We start from the raw sequence: 20,584 nt of genomic DNA, 5'->3' as shown, positions 1-20,584 counted from the left end.
TGTCAAAATGCTATTTTTGTGTATGTATCGTGTATACATCCATATGAATTTAGTAAAAAGCGGTTATTTTAATATTAAAAGCAGCCGCTCCAATTTTATTTGTATAGATATACTAAATTTATATTTTATTCTATTATCGGCTCGGTGAAGATCGACTTTAGGTTCGGATCTTAGACCACAAGCTAAGCAGCTTTACATTTACACAGCTCAAAATTAATAATTTAAATTATTTTTTTATTTGAAGTAAATACAATTGCAAAATTCAACAGTAAGTCTGTCTACCTGTTACATTTTGATGCCTATCTTGGATTAAAAAAAGTAAATAGATTTGCGCGTAAGCAAGAGCAGCGTGCGATGACGAGCGACACAAGTTCCCCGTACAAAGGCCTCTGGCCGTCTGCCGCGGGCCGCCTGTCGCCCGGCAAATAACCAAAAATTATATTTTTACGATTTTCTAATAAAATACTGCACTTAATAAAAAACCCTTCTGTAGAAATATTAAGTACAGGATTCTTAATTAATAAAAAAAATACTCACTATTGTAAGTAGTAAAATTAGAAAGCCTATACGATTTTTGTACGCGAAAGGTGGTTCAGATAAACAATTATTTCTCTTTATTTAGAGAATTTTATACAATTATCTTACAGTCACATTAATAAGCTGAATCCGAGTTACAACATATATTTATTTGATATTTTTAACGTAACTTTAACGTATACTTTATAGCACATGAAAACGGCCGATTTTGTCTGGGAGCCCCTTAACAAAAAAACCAATGATTTGAGAACTGTACGCGAGCTAAGTAATTTTCTCATAGAATCTTATTGTCTTTTAAGTTACGCAGCTTATTTACACAACTTAATTTTCATTACAAGGGATTATCCTTTCTAAAGATCAGAATTTCGACATAAACATCATACAAATTGTTTTTCTATTCAAAATCAAAATAAAAAATAACTATTCAAATAGACTTAAGAAGCACTCTCGAATCGAAAGAGCCTCAAACCTATCCATTTAGTAGACACAACCTGCGTATGTACATTCCCCTAGTTAATTTCCTCTATAGAAGAAGAGAATATAAACTTCACATGTCTAATATTTTTATGGGATGGATGTCAATAGTGGTTAAAAATAGTTTTTAAATATTGACAAATAAAATGCGCAGATGGTAACCAAAATCTAAGAAACATGATTCATTTTGAGTAGTTTAAATTTGAATTATTTCGTCGTAGAATCGCGTTTTCGCTAGTTATCATAATCCGTAACACGATGAATATTATAACGTCTTCAAAAGGAAATTAAAACGTTGCCGTAGATAATTGGATCAAGTAAAATCTTATTAAATTACTGAACGTGAAACTTGGCTAACTATCTCTAATCAAAAGATATCTCGCGGAAGTGAGATAGCTGGCTGGTTGTCAAAGTCAGTGTGTAAATTAATAATTTTAAACTTGATTAAAACATTCTCCAATATCCGAAGTTGATATTGAGTCTGAAATTTAGGATAAGGTTTATCATATACGTCGCGTTTTACTTAAAAGTAGTGGTCGAAATTCGCCCATCAGTTAAAATAAAAAATATTAATGTATAATCTATACTCTATTCTCAAACAATGACCAAAAGAGTTTATATGCATGTGTCTGTCAAATACATGTTGTAATGTTTTTTTTTTATTGAATGAATGTATTTTTTCAAAATCAGTTCATAAATTCTATCCATTACAGAAAGTCAACCTATTTTATATATAGACAACACATTAGTCTAAAATATTCTTATTATTCTATTTAACAATTTTATAATTACAACACCTGTTCTACTACACATATTGTTACAATAATTATTTTTCAATCTATAAATAAAAACAACTAAACTTTCAGAGATTAGTAAACACAAAACAAATTGTCTTACCTTCAAATGATTTAATGCATCCCAGAACAATACAAATGTAGTAAATATAAGTAATATATACAATAATTTGACTATAAAATATTCTCGGAGTGCAGTTGGTATGGAGCCAATATTGTGTGTTAAATAAAATTAATGATGCAGCGGAGAGTAGCGCAGTGTGCGGGCATCCTTACTCGCTACACGTTTTAAAATACGACGAAAGTTTTGATGCAAAATCGAACCCCAATACGAAGTGGGTAACGAGAAAACTTGTTTTAAGCTTAAAGACTAAGTTTTTTTGGTTATTTTTAAGTAAAAAAGTTTTAAGTATATAAAAGTGTATGGAGATTGATTAGTGTTTGCGATATTATAAACCTTGTACATATAGGTACTTCTAAAATAAATTTATTGATAAATTCATTAAATGAACCCACCATAATCATTTTTATTTTTATTTTTTTTTAAATCGTATTATGGGTTAACTCTTGACCCCAGTCTAGCTCCTGAGCAGAGACGAGGTCGCTTAAAACGCGCGCTTTAAACATACATATATTCGGGTTGTATGAACTCGGAAATACAGACGCCGGCAAGGAATTCCACTCCTTAGCCGTGCATATTAAAAAAGATGATCCGAAACGCTTTGTACGCATAAAGGGTATATCAATCAGGTAGGGATGAAAGCCTGCGGTACGTCCGATGGAAGAAAGGAGATGGGGGTATGAGTTCGTGCAGCTCCAGGGCACACTCTTCAAAGACCATTAGACTGGCAACTTTTCTTCGGTGAGCTAGAGTTTGAAGAGATTCCACCAAGCTGGCGTTACCGGTTAGCCGCTTGGCTCTGCGTTCCACTGAGTCTAGTGTGGCGAGTTGATATTTAGCTGAGTCATCCCACAAGTGACTGCAATATTTCATGCACGATCGGACTTATGCTTTATACAGCGTTAGAAGTGATCGAGGCTTGAAACATCGTTTAACCTTATATAAGATACCAAGCTTTCTGGCTGCAGTTTGCGCTTTGAACTTAATGTAATTGCCAAAGTTGGGCCTAGAACTCAACTCCATGCCAAGGAGGTCGAGGGTATCGGTCACACGGACAGGTGTACCACGGAAAGTAGGAGTCAAGTTGAAAGAACTCCGTTTGGCGGAGAACAAACAAGCCTGCGTTTTAGTGGCGTTGAACGTGACCAGGTTGCAATCACCCCGCTAGGATAACTGCCCTAATATTGAGTTCGTTTGCTCTGCCATGGTCTCTCTCTGAGAACGTATTACGTCCTTGCTGTCTTTTGCGCTGGACAATATCTTTATGTAATAATTTAAAAATATTAATATATTTGCAAAGCTAATTTCTAGTCAGTATTAATCCTCAATATAATTATCTATTAATCCTCATCCAAATAAGTACCTATAATAGTTACTTTGGCCATTTAATGCAGATTTATATTGTCCTTTACCTTAATTTATTTAAATGAATCCATTAGAAGTTATCACGGTATTAAAATTACACGAACACAAAAAAAATCCGTTCTAACAACACGTTTAGCACCGCGTCACGCCGCCACGCGCCGCGGCCTACCAATTAGGGGATATCCATTAATTACGTGAGCTCCAAAGGACTATAATAGTATCTTCGCGCGCGAGGATCCGCTTCTCCCGGAGCTGATCAACACACTCGGAGGTACAGGTTAGTCTTAGGCACACATCTCGGCCACCTAAGGGCAGAGACATTAGGGTACACAAGTAGGTACTCACTCGCCCCTGCCTCACGGCAGGGGAGATACAAAATTTTTGTTTTTATTTTAGTAGTTCCCCGCGTCCACTATGGACGCCTCTAAAATGATGCAGAAGATTCTTTTGTTCCTAGAACACAAATACCCCGAGGTCTACACCGACCTCACGAGCGAGCTAGCCCCTTCCCCTCACACCCCCGCTACGGGTTCGATTCCCGAGTGCCCGGCCTCTCCCGAGAGGGAAGAGGACCGCCGAGGTAGCTTATTAATGGATGTTGCGCATTCCGACCAGGAATGCAGCGACGCGTCTTCAAAATCGCCCCTCTCGGACTCTTCGGACTCCGAAGGGTTCGAGCCGGCCCGCAATCAGCGGAAGAAACGGAAGGCTAAGGTAGACAAAGAGTCCCTGCCATCTAAGCGTAGTGCGATCATAGCACGCAGCGTCTCCCCCGCTCACCCCTCATCCGCCGCTCCCGCAGCTCTCCCCGCAATACGCCCCGCCACTTCGGCAAGTGAAGCGTCCTCCGCGCCTCCAGCGCCCCCTTCAGGCCGCTCTATCAAAAAGCCGCCCCCCATTTACATTCAGGATAAAGCGTCGTGGAACGCAATATCAATCAAAATGGAGCGCAAAAATATCAGCCCTGAGACGGCCAAATCTACATATCAGGGTATCCGAGTCACTGTAAAGGACTCTGAAACTCACCGTCGCCTCACTTCTCTCCTAAGAACGGAGAAAATCTCTTTCCACACATACGCGTTAGATGACGAACGTCAACTACGCGTCGTTATCCGCGGCCTTCCCGCCGAAATAAATACGGAGGAAATCAAGGCTGACCTCCGGGCTCAAAAGCTTCCCGTACATCAAGTCTCAAGGATGTACCATCCTCGTACTAAGGCACCTTATCCCATGGTGCTAGCAGTACTTGACCTCACCCCAGAGGGGAAATCAATCTTTAACATTAAGACAGTCTGCCGACTCTCCGGACTTACTGTAGAAGTCCCTAAGAACCGCGGTGAACCCGGCCAGTGCCACCGCTGTCAGTTCTACGGGCATTCCGCCCGTAATTGTTTCGCTCAACCTAGGTGCGTTAAGTGCCTAGGTGATCACGGCACGACTGATTGCCCCCGCAAGGTCCCCGACCCCGAAGTCCCACCCAGTTGCGTGCTGTGCAAGCAGGACGGCCACCCCGCTAACTACCGTGGCTGCCCTCGGGCACCGCGCAAACGTCGCCCGAGGGAAACGACAGCTAGAGCGACCTCTCAAAAGAGCAAGCCCTCCCCAAAAACCACTGCAGAGGCTTCCCCGGCCCCGCAGGAGGCTCCCAAGCCCCAGCAGGTGATTTCTAAAGCCCCCCCGACCAACAATAAGTCCCCTCAGGCCGCAAGCGTAGCTCCTAAGGCTAACGCTTGGAACAAGCCTTTGCCTTACGTGAAGGTTATCCCCACACAGTCGGTAGTCGAACCGACTCCCATCAGAGAGGAGGTCAAACGGATGAGGGCCTACCTCGCTGAAGTTAGGTTCCAATTAGACCGCATGGCTGCGGCACTAGAATCATTTGATATTTAAATTTAAATGACTGACAAAGCTAGGGTAAAACCACGTTCGCTCAGTGTCATTACTTTCAATGCAAACGGCCTTGGACCACAACTTGACTTAGTGTGTCAATTTTTGAGGGAACACCCGGTCGACGTCATGCTAGTGCAAGAGACTTTTCTCAAACCGGGTCATAGAGCACCTTATGTGCCTAATTATAATTTTGTACGAAACGACAGAGTCACCGCACTCGGCGGCACTCTTATCTATTACAAAAAGTCGTTGCACTGCGTGCCGTTAGACCCTCCGCCGCTTAGCGAAATCGAAGCATCATTGTGTCGACTCAGTATGACGGGCCACCAGGCCATCACCATCGCGTCAGTTTACTTATCTCCCACTAAAAGACTGCTCGAGAGCGACATTAGGTCGCTACTCTCAACAGGTAGCGCGGTCCTTCTGGCCGGCGACCTAAATAGTAAACACCCCCGCTGGAACTCCCGCACGAGAAATAGCAGAGGAACAGAACTAGACAGACTGACGTCACTCCCCACTCTAGACATAGATGTCCTAGCGCCCATGACTCCCACTCGCTATCCAGTTAGGGGAACAAATGACTCACCAGACGTGCTCGACATAGCTATCGTCAAGGGCGTAACACTCCAGTTACGCTCTATCGAGACACTATCAGAGCTAGACTCAGACCATCGCCCCGTCCTAATCCAGCTAGGACCAGATACGGATCTCCACCAACCCGTCAAAACAGTCATAGACTGGAAAAAGCTCGAATCAGAGCTTAGCTCCCTAGACTCAGACCACCTTGAAGGTATACCCGACACAATCGATTCGGTAGACGTAGCTAAAGCGGCCGCGTCAAAATTAACTTCCTTTATTAAAAATAAGATCGATGACTGCTCTCGGGAGATGCCAATCCGCCCGGGCGAGCGTTGGCAGCTCCCAGAGGAGTTAAGAGACCTCATTAGGCGTAAAAACGCACAAACCAGAGCCCATGACTCTTACCCGACTGACGACAATCGGAGGAAACTCCGTTCCCTACAGAGGGAGGTGAAAGCTCGCTTCGCCGACCTCAGGGATGACTACTACAGTAGACGTCTAGGAGAACTCACCCCGTCGCACACCGCTTACTGGTCGTGGGCGAAGAGACTCCGTGGCGTCACCGTAGCCTCTACACCTCCCCTCATTAGGCCGAATCTCCCACCAGCCCTCGACGACCTGGACAAGGCCGAGTGCCTTGCGAGTAGTCTGGAGAGCCAATGCTCCCCAAGCACTGAGCCGTGCGATCCCATACACCTCTCGACGGTGGACGGGTTCGTCGAACGTAGGGCGGCCTCACCGCCATCCAACGAAACGCTTCCACCGACGACGGTGGAAGAAGTTGAATCGATCATTAAGGAACTCCACGCGAAAAAAGCCCCGGGTCCCGACCGAATCACCAACAAGACGCTCAAACGCCTTCCTCAGCAGCTTATCATGCTGCTCGTCATGATTTATAACGCCCTTCTGGCCGGTTGCTCGTTCCCCGATCAGTGGAAAGAAGCGACTGTCATAGGAATCCCCAAACCTGGAAAACCCAGGAACCTCCCTTCGAGCTATCGACCCATTAGTCTTCTCAACACCCTCGGTAAGGTGTATGAGAAAATCATTCACACCCGCCTCAAGGCCGCCACGCAACAAATGCGTACTCCGCTCATTGACGAGCAATTCGGGTTTCGAGCCCATCACTCCTCAGTCCACCAGGTGCACCGCTTAACGGAGCACATCCTAAAAGGTTTCGCCACATCCCGTACTCACACTACGGGGGCTCTATTCTTCGATGTCGCTAAGGCATTCGACAAAGTCTGGCATAACGGCTTGATATACAAGCTCTATCAACTAGAACTGCCAGATAATCTCGTGCGCATCATACGAGACTTCTTGTCAAATCGCACTTTTAGATATCGGGTCGACGGCACTCTGTCATCGCCCCGTCCTATTCGCGCCGGAGTCCCTCAGGGCTCGGTGCTTTCACCGCTTCTGTATTCGTTGTACACGAATGACATCCCGATTCCCAAAAATAAAGCCACCAAGCTGGCCCTATTCGCCGATGACACGGCCATCTTCACGACCGGCACCTCCGTCGAGGCTATAACTTCTCGACTCCAATCCGCGGCCACCGCCCTAGGCGAGTGGTTTAGGAAATGGAGAATCGAAGTAAATCCCGAAAAGAGTGCAGCAGTGCACTTTGTCAAGCACACCAGACGCGTCTTCTGGACAAAAGGTCGACCCGGGAAAATAACCCTATTTGGCACCCCGATTCCTTGGCTAAAGGAAACCAAATACCTAGGCGTTATACTCGATAGTAAACTTACATTCAGAGCCCACATTAACCGGGTCCGAAACAGGGCAGCTTTCATATTAGGCCGACTGCACACACTGCTATGCGGGAGGAGTAAAATGTCTCTTAGAAATAAGACGACATTATACAAGGCCTGCATACGACCTATTATGACTTACGCGTGCCCCGTCTTCGCTCATGTGGCGCCAACCCTCATCCATAGGCTCCAAATCATTCAGAATAAGTTTCTGCGCACTGCCACGTACTCGCCGTGGTACGTGCGTAATGTCGACTTACATCGCGACCTTAAGATCGATTCAATCGCGAAGCACCTCAAAATACCCGCTACAGCGTATTTTGAGAGAGCGCGCAGTCACCCAAATCCTCTTGTAGCAGAGGCTTGCAAATACGTAGGTAGAGGTAACTTACAGACCGTACAAAGGCGTCCCATGCACGTCTTAACCGACCCTGACGATAGGATCACGGCGCTTAACGCCATATACACCACCACACACAGGACACTCACACACCGCCCCCGCCGGCGAGGGCGAGGTCCCCGCGTTCTGACGGCTCGCACGCGCCTAGGCGCGTAGCTGACCGTCCGTAAGCCGTCTCAGCGCTCCGCATAGCGCCTCCTCCACTCCGACGACGCTCTAAGCCGAGGTGCGATCTCGCTAGGAGACACCCTTAGGGCGGGCGTTTTTTCCCCCCGAGCTCTCCCAGAGGGCTCCCATTCTTCCTTCGCGGCCGGCTTGCCTAAGTGCCCGGCCCCTCTCACCGGTGACGCTGTAAAGGCCGCTAGGGCCAACAGCACTCTTCAATTCGAAAAAAAAAAAAAAAAAAAAAAAATTACGTGAGCTCAGAGTGGGGGGAGGGTCCGATGAAATCTCACCAAATCCGTGGGGGGTAATCGAAAATCTCACGTCAACTTCAAAAAATATAAAATATTACATATATAAAAAAATTACTTTGTGTGTTCATTTTGCCCGCTAAAATCAATCTTATGGCTGTTAAAATAATTTAGTTTTTGCTTTGAATTTTATTAATTTATTTAAATTAACTATAATGTTCTTGAACAGTTTATTTTTTCCCGTCTATTTCTATTATATTCAGCGTCAATCTCAAATAAGGGTACGGGGAGTCCAGGCAAATCTCACTAAATCTCACCTAAGGGGGAGAGGGGTATAAACAGATCGAAAAATAGTTTACGTAAATAATGGATGTCCCCTTACGTATCGAGAGCCGCGCCCTGCTCTACAGCAAAGCAGTGTTAGAAACGGATGCTTTTGTAAAATTCTATGTGGTTCATCCAAACATTAGCGAATGTTTTTACTTGATAATGTTACTTCATGTTGTAAAAGGACCATTTTCCATATCACTGTCGAAGCATCAACAAATTACTCAAAGGACCCAGGTGAAAGCGGCGTGCGAAGCCGGGCCGGGTCGCTGGTTTATTTATATCAAAAAAAATATTTAGCTATAACAGTCACCTGTTACATATAACACAAGCATTACGTTGCTTACCTCTGGAACAGACTATCGTGTGAGTGTTATAAGATATTTATTTATTTATAATATACTAGTATCCCGCCCTCGCTTCGTACGTGTATTTAACGAAAATTTCAATTTTTTTTTTATTATTGTTCAAAATATTTCAATAGTGAAAGAATTTTCCAAATTGGCTTAGTAGTTTTGGAACCTATTCAATGCAAACAAACAAACAATCAAATATGTCCTCTTTATAATATTTTAGTATAGATATGTGTTCGCCTATACTTTCATCATCATCATAATCATCGTCATTTCAGCCTATTGTAGTCCACTGCTGGACATAGGCCTCCACAAGTTCGCACCAATAATGGCGTAACTCATGGGTGTTGCCCATAGTCACCATGCTGGGCAGGCGGGTTGGTGACCGCAAGGCTGGCTTTGTCATACCTAAGACGCTGTTACCTGTCTTCGGCCTGTGTGTTTCAAAGCCAACAGTTGGATGGTTATCACGCCATCGGTCGGCCTTATAATAATAATAATAATAAATTTATTTGTGAAAACACACTGCATCAGGTTAAAATTCTATAAAAATAAAACACATAGTACATAATTTACAACAAGGACTAATACAAAGGATGCAAACGTAACACAAAACAAAAGAGATACAACATAACTTATCGATTAAAAGTATTTAACTAATACATTATTTATATAAGTTCGCAGCGTGCCTCACAAAAAGGTGTGACCTCAGTTTAAGTTAGGACTGTTAGTCCTAACACTGGTTTTCAGGACCACCCAAGTTTTTTAATTCATTTTCATTTTGGCGGCATTCTGATAGAAATACACACACACATGGATACATACATGAACATAGAAATCTATGGATTATATAAAATATTGCAAAACAATATATACTAATAAAAGAAAAAAGTGCGATATGGAAAACACAAAAATTATACTGCATATTACGTTCATTCGATCTATTACATAATTAAACAAATATAATATAAAATAAATTGAAATATAAATATATACTCAGTATACATTATAAGTTCCAAGGCGGTAGTGGAATTATGTTATCCCTTAGACACTTACGGGAAGAGAGGGGCTGGCTATATTCTTTGATGCCATAGCCATACAGCTTATACGCTACCTATTATAAATAAATAAATAAATAAATATAAATATATATATATATATATATATATATATATATATATATATATATATATATATATATATATATATATATATATATATATATATATATATGTATATAATTATATATATATATATATATACCTTAGTTATGCTATATTATATTCTGCATTCACATCTCACAAGGGTAACTTTGTTATTGTGACCAGTCACCAAATTCACCAACACGTCCACATGTTACTAAATCCATTCTATTACTAAAAAAGCCATGAGTATCAGAACTAAATGAATGAATGAAATAAAAATAAAAAAGGTTTTAAAAAATAAATATCAAATTTTTTAGATAGATGTACAGTTTTAAAACTAACAAGACTACATGCAATGCACGCTCAAACTATGCACAAAGGTGAAAATTTTTAAAAGTCGCGTTTTCAAGCCGCCATTTTTTAAAAAGTTCTGTCAACGCCATCAATTTTTTTTATTAGGTTTTTTTTTTTTTTGTAACCATCCGACCGGCCAATGTTTTAAAAAACCGTTTCGGTTCGTTTAAATACAATTTTTCAATTGTTTCGACTAAATTGTATCACGGAGGACAAAAGGGCCATCGCTTCATAAATAAAAGGGAGTCGTTTTACGCAATGTTTTTTAAAACTGTTTCGTATAATTAGTATGAAAAAATATTTTTGAAAAACAATTGTTTTGAGAACGTAAAGAAGGCAGTAAATTAGAAAACGTGTTACATATTTAAAATCGATAAAATTATATCTACTTCGGATATTTTTTTATTGTATTTTCTATTTAGAAAAGAAAATGCGTTGATGGGGTAACCTTAGGCGACAATAACGTCCGTAATGTTAAAAAAAAAACCGTATATTTTTATGTATAGTCTGTGTATGATGGCTGTACAGTGTCTAATGTATAGTCTACGTGATGACTGTTATTATTATTGCACTATACTATTATTATTATAGTTACATTCGATAATTATTATATATTTTTGTAAATCATTGTAAATAAAATAAAGGTGTTAAGATAATTTAGTAAAGTAGTTTTTTTTTTCGACAAAAAACATAATAAAAAATGTATATCCGAGTAATTATTTTCTTTATACCTCGAATAGAACTTGAAATTAATATTTTATAATAAGGAACTTCGTTCCTATCTGGTGTCCCACGACGACACCACACGTTTTTTTATAAAGGATTCTTACCAAATTTCTAAAAAAAAATAATAATAATATTAATGCATATCATTTTACCTCCTTCATGGGTTTATGTATAATTATTTCAAATTTTTAATTTGTATTAGCAATCAATTTAAAAGTTAACTTGAAACACATGCCATGCCAATAAGCACTTATACACTTAAAATAATCCGTTTGGGCACTTAGATAGTGCTGTATTTTATCACAAGACAGGTACTATCATTTAAGTTCAACATATAATACGTCATCAAGTCCTAAAACATCTGATGTACAACTGCTTACAATAAAACCCGAGATATTGAGATTTAATCGCTTTCATTTTGTACTGAATAGTTGATATTTTTTACTTGCACGTCTAATTTTGTATTTTGTATTTCTCTTATAATGTCCTGTGTCGCCGGCTATCACTGGTCACTTAAGTAGCAGGAGACAAAATAAAATCAAAATCAGCTTTATTCAAATAGACCCAAGAGAACTTTCGAATGGCCATTTTACAAATTAAAACTTTAAAAATAATTATTATTTACTGTTTCAAACTGTTTTCAAGCAGTACTGTACTGTTACAGCAAGTACTGTTTACTACTGTTTTCAAGCAGTGTTGTGTTCCTGTTGGTGAGTAAGGTGACCAGAGCTTCTGGGGGAATTGGAGATAGGGTCGGCAATGCGCTTGCAATACTTTTGGAGGTGCCAGGCGTCGATAAGCTACGCTAATCGCTTACCATCAGGTGAACCGTACGCTTGTTTGCCGATCAAGTTGAAAAAAATATCTCATAAATCTAATGGAATTCGATGATAAAAAAGAATAATATATCAAAAACGTTTTTACTGTCGGATACCGTTATCTGTCAAATAGCGTTATTCACAACTGATAAAACAGGCCCTTTGTAAAAATCATTCAATATTTTTTTTTTCTCTCAGCTCGGCCATCACCACCAAGAAATTGCTCAGCGAAGAGGATCGTGAATGATGATGAACCCTACCTGACTGTGCGCTGCGTACCTGGCTACGACGGCGGACTCAGCCAGCATTTCGTGCTGGAAGTCGTCGGGGAAACCAGTCGAATACTCGTGAACACAACCGCTGTGAAACCAGGTAATATAATATTTTTGGAACGAAGTTCCTTACGGCAGGCTTGACATTTGGCTGGGCGAGCGAACTGAAAAAAATGTGATACTAAAACCGTAAGAAAAATATATAACGGAAGTGACGTAATATCAGTCACAAGACTGTATTGACTGACGTTTGTAAAACTAAAATATTACTAGTAAACTTTTTTTTAAAATTATTTATGTAATTTTATACTGTCGACAAAAATAAATAAAGCCATATGTTTTTTATTTCACTTAATAGTTTTAATTATTATTATTATTATTATTTACTTTGATTTATTTTATTTAAGGTATTTGTTATTTTCTAAAATACTAAATTCCCTAAATACTTTTATGTACTTAATTAAAAACCAAAGAACAAAATTAAAAAAAAATCAATCATTTTTTAAAAATATAGATTTTTAGTTTCAAATTGCCACTAAAAACTATCTTTAAAACTTTACTTGACAATATACTCCCACCCTTTATTAAGAGAGTACACTTCTCAGAGAGTACACAGTCTCTATTTAAGTAAAACTTCAAAACTCAAATAAATTTGTAAATTTTGGTGCAACGCTTAAAAATGTCTTTTTATAAATATTCTGCCAACGCTCGCAAAAGTTTCACATAAAAATAGTACATAACGATATACGTTTAACGCACACGACCATCTGTACCTATAGCAGGCAACTCGTAATAATCGATTGATGGAGATAAATTTTTAATTGAAACAAATGTATATGTAAACAAATGAATATAATTATTACACGTATACTGCGATCAGACATCAAACTCACAACCTCTAGGATAAAAGCAGGATTAATGTAAACTCCGCTTAGTCAATTGGTATAATTAAATTTGTCTTTTTTTAATTCTGGGTGGCAATAACTGGCAGTATTGTAGCCGTTGCTTTCTCAAAAGAATACAATTCACTTACATGAGAAATTACAAACGCTAAAATTTAAAAAAAAATGTATATGTTCATCGCAATAAAAAATATAAACATAACAATATTTAATAATATATAAACAATTTATAGTCGAGATAAGAAATTAACAATATGTAGGGTAGTATTAAAATATGTATACACATGATGTCGTCCAAGACGTATCCGTCTACGGCGACCCTCTGTTAGCGCCTGGCGTGCGCTCTGAGATGACTAGCGAAGGCAAACTTTGTTTTAAACGTTCGGCAGCAAGAGAAACAGTACAATTGCCCGTCTTTATTGTATGTGTAATCGTAGGAGGGCTTAGGACGGGATTTCCGTTGTTCGCGCTTAGCATCTAGGCTCGCTTAGCAAGCCTAGTATACACATGACTAAGTATACATATATAAAATAAAAAATAATAATAAACGCTTCACACTCAACGGCCCCCAGTAGGATTTCTCCTGTGTCGGGGGTCCGGAAACACACACAATACACAAGCACAAACGCCCAGACCACCATAAATATTTATTTGGCCAATACAAATGTTTGTCATGTGCGGGGATCGAACCCGCGACCGTTAGTGAAATAGCCAGTACCGTGTCATCTAATATATAATATTCGTTATTTAATATTAGTAGAAATATTATTCAATTGCGTGGTGTACGAGATTCGATCTGGTAATTATGCGATTTTAATGGCCTTTGGTCGATGCTCAATAGTTATTTTTCCAGTGGGATTTGAGTATCTCATCATTACAGCCTATACAGTCCACTGCTGGACATAGGCCTCCATAAGTTTACGCCAAAAATAACGTGAACTCATGTGTTTGAGTATCTGAAAATATCTAATTTGTTGTTTGTAGTTAAACTCCTCCGAAACGGCTTGACCGATTCTCATGAAATTTTCTGACTCTGACTAGCCCATTGGCGCAGTTTGTAATGGCCCTGCTTTCTGTTCCACGGGTTGCGGGTTCGATTCCCGCCTGAGTCTGGGTGTAATATTTGTATTTTATATTTATATATGTATTATTTCTATGTATATTTATAAAAAAAATATAGTTATAACAGTCGGCTGTTACCTGTAACGCAAGCATTAAGTTGCTTACTATAGGAAAAGACGACCGTGTGTGTATGTTAAAAAAAAATTGTGTGCATATTGGGTAGGTCTGAGAATCGAACAACATCTATTTTTCATCCCCCTAAATGTTAAGGGTAGTCACAATTTTTTTTTTAATTTTCGATAATTTTTTAATTTTTTATTTTTTATGATACAACATAAAAAAATACATACAACCCTAAATATTCAACCCCGAGTCAGCTAGTTTTTTATATATTTTAATAAAGTATTTCTATTCTCCAGTATCCACACTTTAATTAACTACACCAATCTAGAAATAGAAAATATAAACTGTAAACTCTACACAAATACCATTCTATTTCCAATCTTCTATCAAAAAACGTTTCTTTTGGTTATTTATTGGGTTTGGGTTAATAATAGGCGTTTATATTTTAACTTCTCTATACTTTATTCTATACACGCGGACTTTACAAAAGCAAATACACAGCAGATCGATTAACAGACATCTTAAGTCGCCATCGATGACAAGAGAACAGTGAATGATACCATATACAAAAATATAAATTAGAGTGGATGGGCACAGATAAACAAACGAAATACTTCAACTACATTTTCCATAGTTACTCAACTATTTATGCATAAAGTATACGAAAACTGCGTTTCTCAAATAGCCACTAACTATTAATTAAATCAATTTCAACATCACTATAAATGACTTATTCTTAAAACAGTCAAATTGCTATACATTATTAGTTTTAAAGAGTAAGTGCGGAGTTTCTTTTCGATTCTTCTCTGCAGAATCTACATTCCGAATCCTACCACTATAGCTTCAGTTTTAACTACAACTAACTAATTCAGACAACGCTTCAGCCTGTAATATCCCACTACTGTGCATAGGCCTCTTCCCCCATATAGGAGAAGGATCAGAGCTTAATCCACCACGTTGCTCCAATGCGGGTTGGCGGATATATTCCCTACTATGAGTAACGATCGCTATCAGGTGTACATGATAACAACCGGGACCGACGGCTTAACGTGCTCTCCGAGGCACGGTGGGGAGACCCACAAGGACTGCACAAACACCCAGACCACGGCAAACACCTGTATGGCAAATACAAATGTATGTCATGTGCGGGGATCGAACCCGCAACCGCCAACGCAACAGGTACAATCCATGGCTGTAACCGCTGCGCCAACGCGGCGTCATCCAGACAAATATAATATTAATTTGTAAAATAACGATTAAAAAGTGCTTGTGAAGCCTATTTTGATAAAGTAAGTTCTGATTTTGATTTATCACTTAAAAAAGGTATTATAACCAAATTTTTTATTATAGATTTCAACGCTGTATGGTTGAACGTAAGCTGGTCAGAACTGGAAGATTTATCCGAAGAAGAAATGCTCACGGTCAGCGCCAGGAACAGCAAAGGCGTCTCCGATCCTATTCTCATCAGAGATCTCGTTTACAAAGATGCTGCTAAACATATCGGTGAGTTAGCGACACATATATGTAATATTATCTCCACTAGATATGAAATATATTGTTTATTGATTGTTTATAAATATTACTAATCTATTAATTACTAAGAAGCCAGACAAGTTTACGGGAGCGCAAAAGGGCTTTTTAAAAAAATATTACATTAATTAAACTAAAACTATTTAATTAAAAATTATTTAAAATTACAATGGACACGTCCGAACATAATTACATGCTCTGGATTAATCCCCGATTTAATTCTAATAAAACTTTCCCAAGACATAAGATTCCAAAGCATGAGACAACGTGAGAATTCGTTTCTTATTCCTATTCCGCTGATTAAGCATTTACTTCTATTGTTCTGATACTTTGGTCCAACATAACTAGCCTTTTTACTATAAACATATAATAAAACAAACGAACAAAGAAAAACAAAAAAAAAATAAAAAAAAAAACGAATACGCTTTAGACCACACGACTGAAATGAAACTCCTTTACCCCTACAATAATACGAAATGCAACTCTCTTTCTTTCTATCTTCACTAACTTATATCTCCCTCTAAACTTCCGTTCGCCTCACCCAATCACACTTTTCGTAACGCTCTCATCACGATTTCACCAGCTTACTCTACAAATCAAGCGTGCGTACAGAAGTTTACATCAACAAAACATACAACATACAACATCAATACAAAGTCTCATCCCAAAGCTTGTAAATATTCCGAAATTTTCATCCTCTTCGTGTGAACCACCTACCTATAATTTAATCACTAACCAACAAATTTAATCACTCAATTGTCAAAACCAATATTCATCATATTTCAAAATCCTCACAAAATCCCGAACCGTATTACCCGACTATTTATATCTTAATTTGTAAACCAAAAAACCGGATCTAATAAAAATTAATCCTACGTTTTGCATATACCAATTTCGTATGCAATTTCCTAGTCTACAATATACGAATATGGTTTACCGTGTAATAGTAATTCTGTTTGCAAATCCTGAGGGGGTGTATCCTGTAGGTTATTACTGTCTAGGAATACTTGTAGGATGGAATTAGTTTCCGGTACTATTTTAGGTATTACATTACGTATTAGATCAGCTCCTGTGTGGCTTTTTACCGTTTCTTATTAATATGATAAAATATAAAAATATAACAGTAGCTACTTTAACTGTCCAAACATAAAGAAAAATCTTGAACAGCTGTGCCCGCGATTTCGTCCGCGTCGAATTTAACAAAAAAGTTATTGTTCAATTCGCAGAGTTATAAAATGAATTAATTTCTAAAATAAAAGAAGTTTAAGTTACTTCTTATTACATCAGCTATCTGCCAGTGGAAATCCCGTCAAAACCAGTCCAGTCGTTTCAAAGATAAGCTGGAACAAACAGACAGACAGACATACATACATACAGACAGCAGACAGACAGACAAAAATCGTAAAAAATATTATTTGGTGTATATGTATACATCAATATTTATTTACCAAAAAGTGGTTATTTTAATATTACAAACAGACACTCCAATTTTATTTATTTGTATAGATATATATATCTATGGCGATTGTGAAATAATAGCTATAGCTTGGCTAGAGATATAACATAACATTACATAACAATATACTTTATTGTACACCAAACTAGAAATAATACATATCAGATTGATTTTAACAAAGTATCATAAGGTACAAAGGGCGGCTTTATCGCTGAAAAGCGATCTCTTCCAGGCATCCTAGGGGCAGAGGAGATGGTATTGTGTCGGTATAGTAATAGCTTAGTTAGAGATAAGGTCAGAAGATAAGAAAGTGTTAGGTTTTGATACAATATTGTAATTAAGTGTATTGAGATGAAAATTAATTATTAATGTATGACCTAATTTAGTTTTTTCAAGAGTAGAAATTTCCATTAACGAGACTAAAAAGTTAAAAAAAAATTATGCACCCAAGATTTCAATAACCCTAACAGATTTCTTATAGACTTCACTTCAGCCTATCACAATTCAAATTCCCCAAGTCAAAGTCAAGGCTGGTGACCGCAGCGCTGGCTTTTTTTTATACATAGGCTGGCGTTTGACCGCTATTTCACCTGATGATAAGTGAAAATGCGATCTAAGATGGAGCACGCTTACCTAGAAGTAACCTATTCACTCGCGACTTAAAGATCCCCAGGTCATAGCTTTCGGGGAACACAGACGCTGGTAGAGAGTCTGGTTTGTCGCAACGAAGACGCTGCTGCCCGTCTTCAGCCTGCCATGCCATTACAAAATACACAATTCCGCTACTGTAAAATCTAATTTCTCTAGTTTCGACAAATTTCACTAACTAGTTAAAGTAAAATTCAGTTATGTTAATGCGTCCAGTGTAATTCTAATGTAATTAGTCTAAAACGTTGCAATTTCTACTTCACTATTGTAAATTTTAGTTTTTGGTTGTAATTAATTATGACACTTCATTTCTTATTTTGTTATTTTCTGATTTGGATCTTTTTCCTTGTGGATCCTCCCCACCGTGCCTCGGAGAGCACGTTAAGTTATCAGTTCCGGTTGTTATCATAAACACCTGATAGCGATCGTTTATAATACGGCACATATCCGCCAAACTAATTATTGATTATGCCTAATCCTTCTCCTACATGAAGAAAGAGGTCTATGCTCGGCAGTGGGATGTAACAGGCTGAATGAATGAATGATTGAAAAAATTTCTTACTTCATGATTGACGATGACATGATGAACGATAAATTCCATTACATGTAGTTAATTGTAAATACTTTTGATTCAACGGGAATTACCGTTTTTTTTTTTTTTTTTTTTTTTTTAATTTTTAAACTTCCAGTAGTTCCAAAACTCGACCATACATAAGATCAAAAGCATATAATACTGTTTTTAAAGTGGTTATGGTAAGAAATACGATCAAAAACGCGCATGTGATCATTCTTATTTTGCAGGCGTCCATAGTCTATGCAACCAATTACAATCAGGTGTACCGTAGGATTGTACACTATTCTAAATGGTCAATAAAAATCCATCGTACAAAGTCGAAGTTAAAAGTAATAGAATTAATATAAATCTTTTCCAACAGAGGACACTACCAGACCTATGTCTAAATTCCCAACAGCGGCTGCCATAGCGGGCGCGGCCGCCATCGTCGCAACCAGCATCGTCATCCTTGTACTAGTTCTACGAAAGTAAGTGCCATTTGCATACTGTAGGTACCTTACAATTGTCCAATTTTTGGTCTTTGAGGTAGAGCATAGCGTTTGGCCATAGCAGGAAACATCCAGCTCAAAATTTGGGGCAGCCGGTCTGGCAAATTATCTCAATCTTACAGAAAATTTCAGCCATATATACTGCTTCCAAGTAGTTCTGTGTTTCTGTGATGAGTAACGTAGCCAGAATACTTGGGAAGGGTCACGTATAGGGTTGGCAATGCGTTTGCTGCTTTGCTGGTATTCTGGAGCCCATAAGCTTCGGTGTTCGCTTACCATTAAGTGAAACAGTACACTTATTTGCCACTTTTGAAGTCCAGACAAAAAAATGCAACAAAAACGTACCAAAGTACAACTAATTTACGCGTTCTTCAATTGTCTAGGATAAGCTAGTTAAATGGAGAAAACTTTACTGCCCAATAACAGGTATACTATATTTTCACTTCCCACTTGTGGACATCTTGGACTCTTATGACTAATGTGGGTCAGAGTTTAATCGTCACAGTGTTGCGCAATGGGTTGATTGACAACTTTATAATAAACAGTAACAACTGGTAACACGTGTTTATGATTGCAACTAACCAGTAATCAGGTAAGTATAACAACGATGGGGAGTCCCACATGAAGAAATATCTGGACTAGACATAAACAAAGTACATTATTATAGAAATTTCGAGGCTATTACACCAGAACAGTCAACTTTTTTGGCCAATAACTAAATTAAAACATAAAGAAGTGTTTAATCAAAACAAAGAAAGATGTACAAAGGCCTTATCGCTTAAAGATATATCTCTTTTAGACAAGCTTCAAACATGACACAACTATTGATAGCATTTAATTTAGAACTAATAGAATTACTATTAGATTCAGGGCCTATTTCAACGATCGTTGATAAGCTATTTGAAGTGTAACGGTACACAACAGACAAAAATTCTTAATATTTTTCTTTTTAACCGACATAAAAAAGGAAGAGATTTTCGACTGTAATTTTGTGTTACCTCACAGCTTTTTCCTGGGTGGACCGATTTCGATGATTTCTTATTTTTGTCGAAAGTCATGTTTTCCCATTGAAATTTGATAGAGATTTGACGAGTACTCGTTGAGCTATTTCTAATATATTATCTACTAGCGACCCGCCCCTGCTTCACATGGCTGCAAAAACTATCAGTGTTCCTTTACTTACCTACTATCTTCTTATACTATGCATGTATTTTACGTATGAACCTTTATCTGGAATCACTCTATTTACTGAAGAAAACTGCATCAAAATCCGTTGCGTAGTTTTAAAGATCTAAGGATACAGACAAGGAAACAAGACAAGGGAAGCGACTTTGTTTTATACTTTGTAATGATATTTTTCGTCTACCTACGTTGTATTACTTGTCAATGTAATTCAAGTCGGTTTTCGCTAACACAATTATCTAATATATAAAATTCTCATGTCACGGTGTTTGTAGTTAACTACACCTCCTCCGA

The 20,584-nt window shown here is 38.4% G+C and overlaps 1 protein-coding gene across 1 annotated transcript in view; it reads left to right on the top strand.

The window, feature by feature from the left end:
• LOC123664191 (neural cell adhesion molecule 1-like) overlaps positions 1-20,584 on the top strand; it is a gene marked incomplete at its 5' end in the record, with an annotated part of 130,733 nt that overhangs the window by 91,080 nt on the left and 19,069 nt on the right. Inside the window, 3 exons of the mRNA XM_045598787.1 lie at positions 12,252-12,425; positions 15,763-15,915; positions 18,982-19,087. Coding sequence (XP_045454743.1) covers positions 12,252-12,425; positions 15,763-15,915; positions 18,982-19,087 — 433 coding nt within the window. The remainder of the gene's footprint in view (positions 1-12,251; positions 12,426-15,762; positions 15,916-18,981; positions 19,088-20,584) is intronic.

The sequence above is a fragment of the Melitaea cinxia genome, chromosome 21 (genome assembly GCF_905220565.1).
Source record: "Melitaea cinxia chromosome 21, ilMelCinx1.1, whole genome shotgun sequence".
Classification (NCBI taxonomy): Eukaryota; Metazoa; Arthropoda; class Insecta; order Lepidoptera; family Nymphalidae; genus Melitaea; species Melitaea cinxia.
This window is presented reverse-complemented; position numbering and strand designations above follow the sequence as displayed.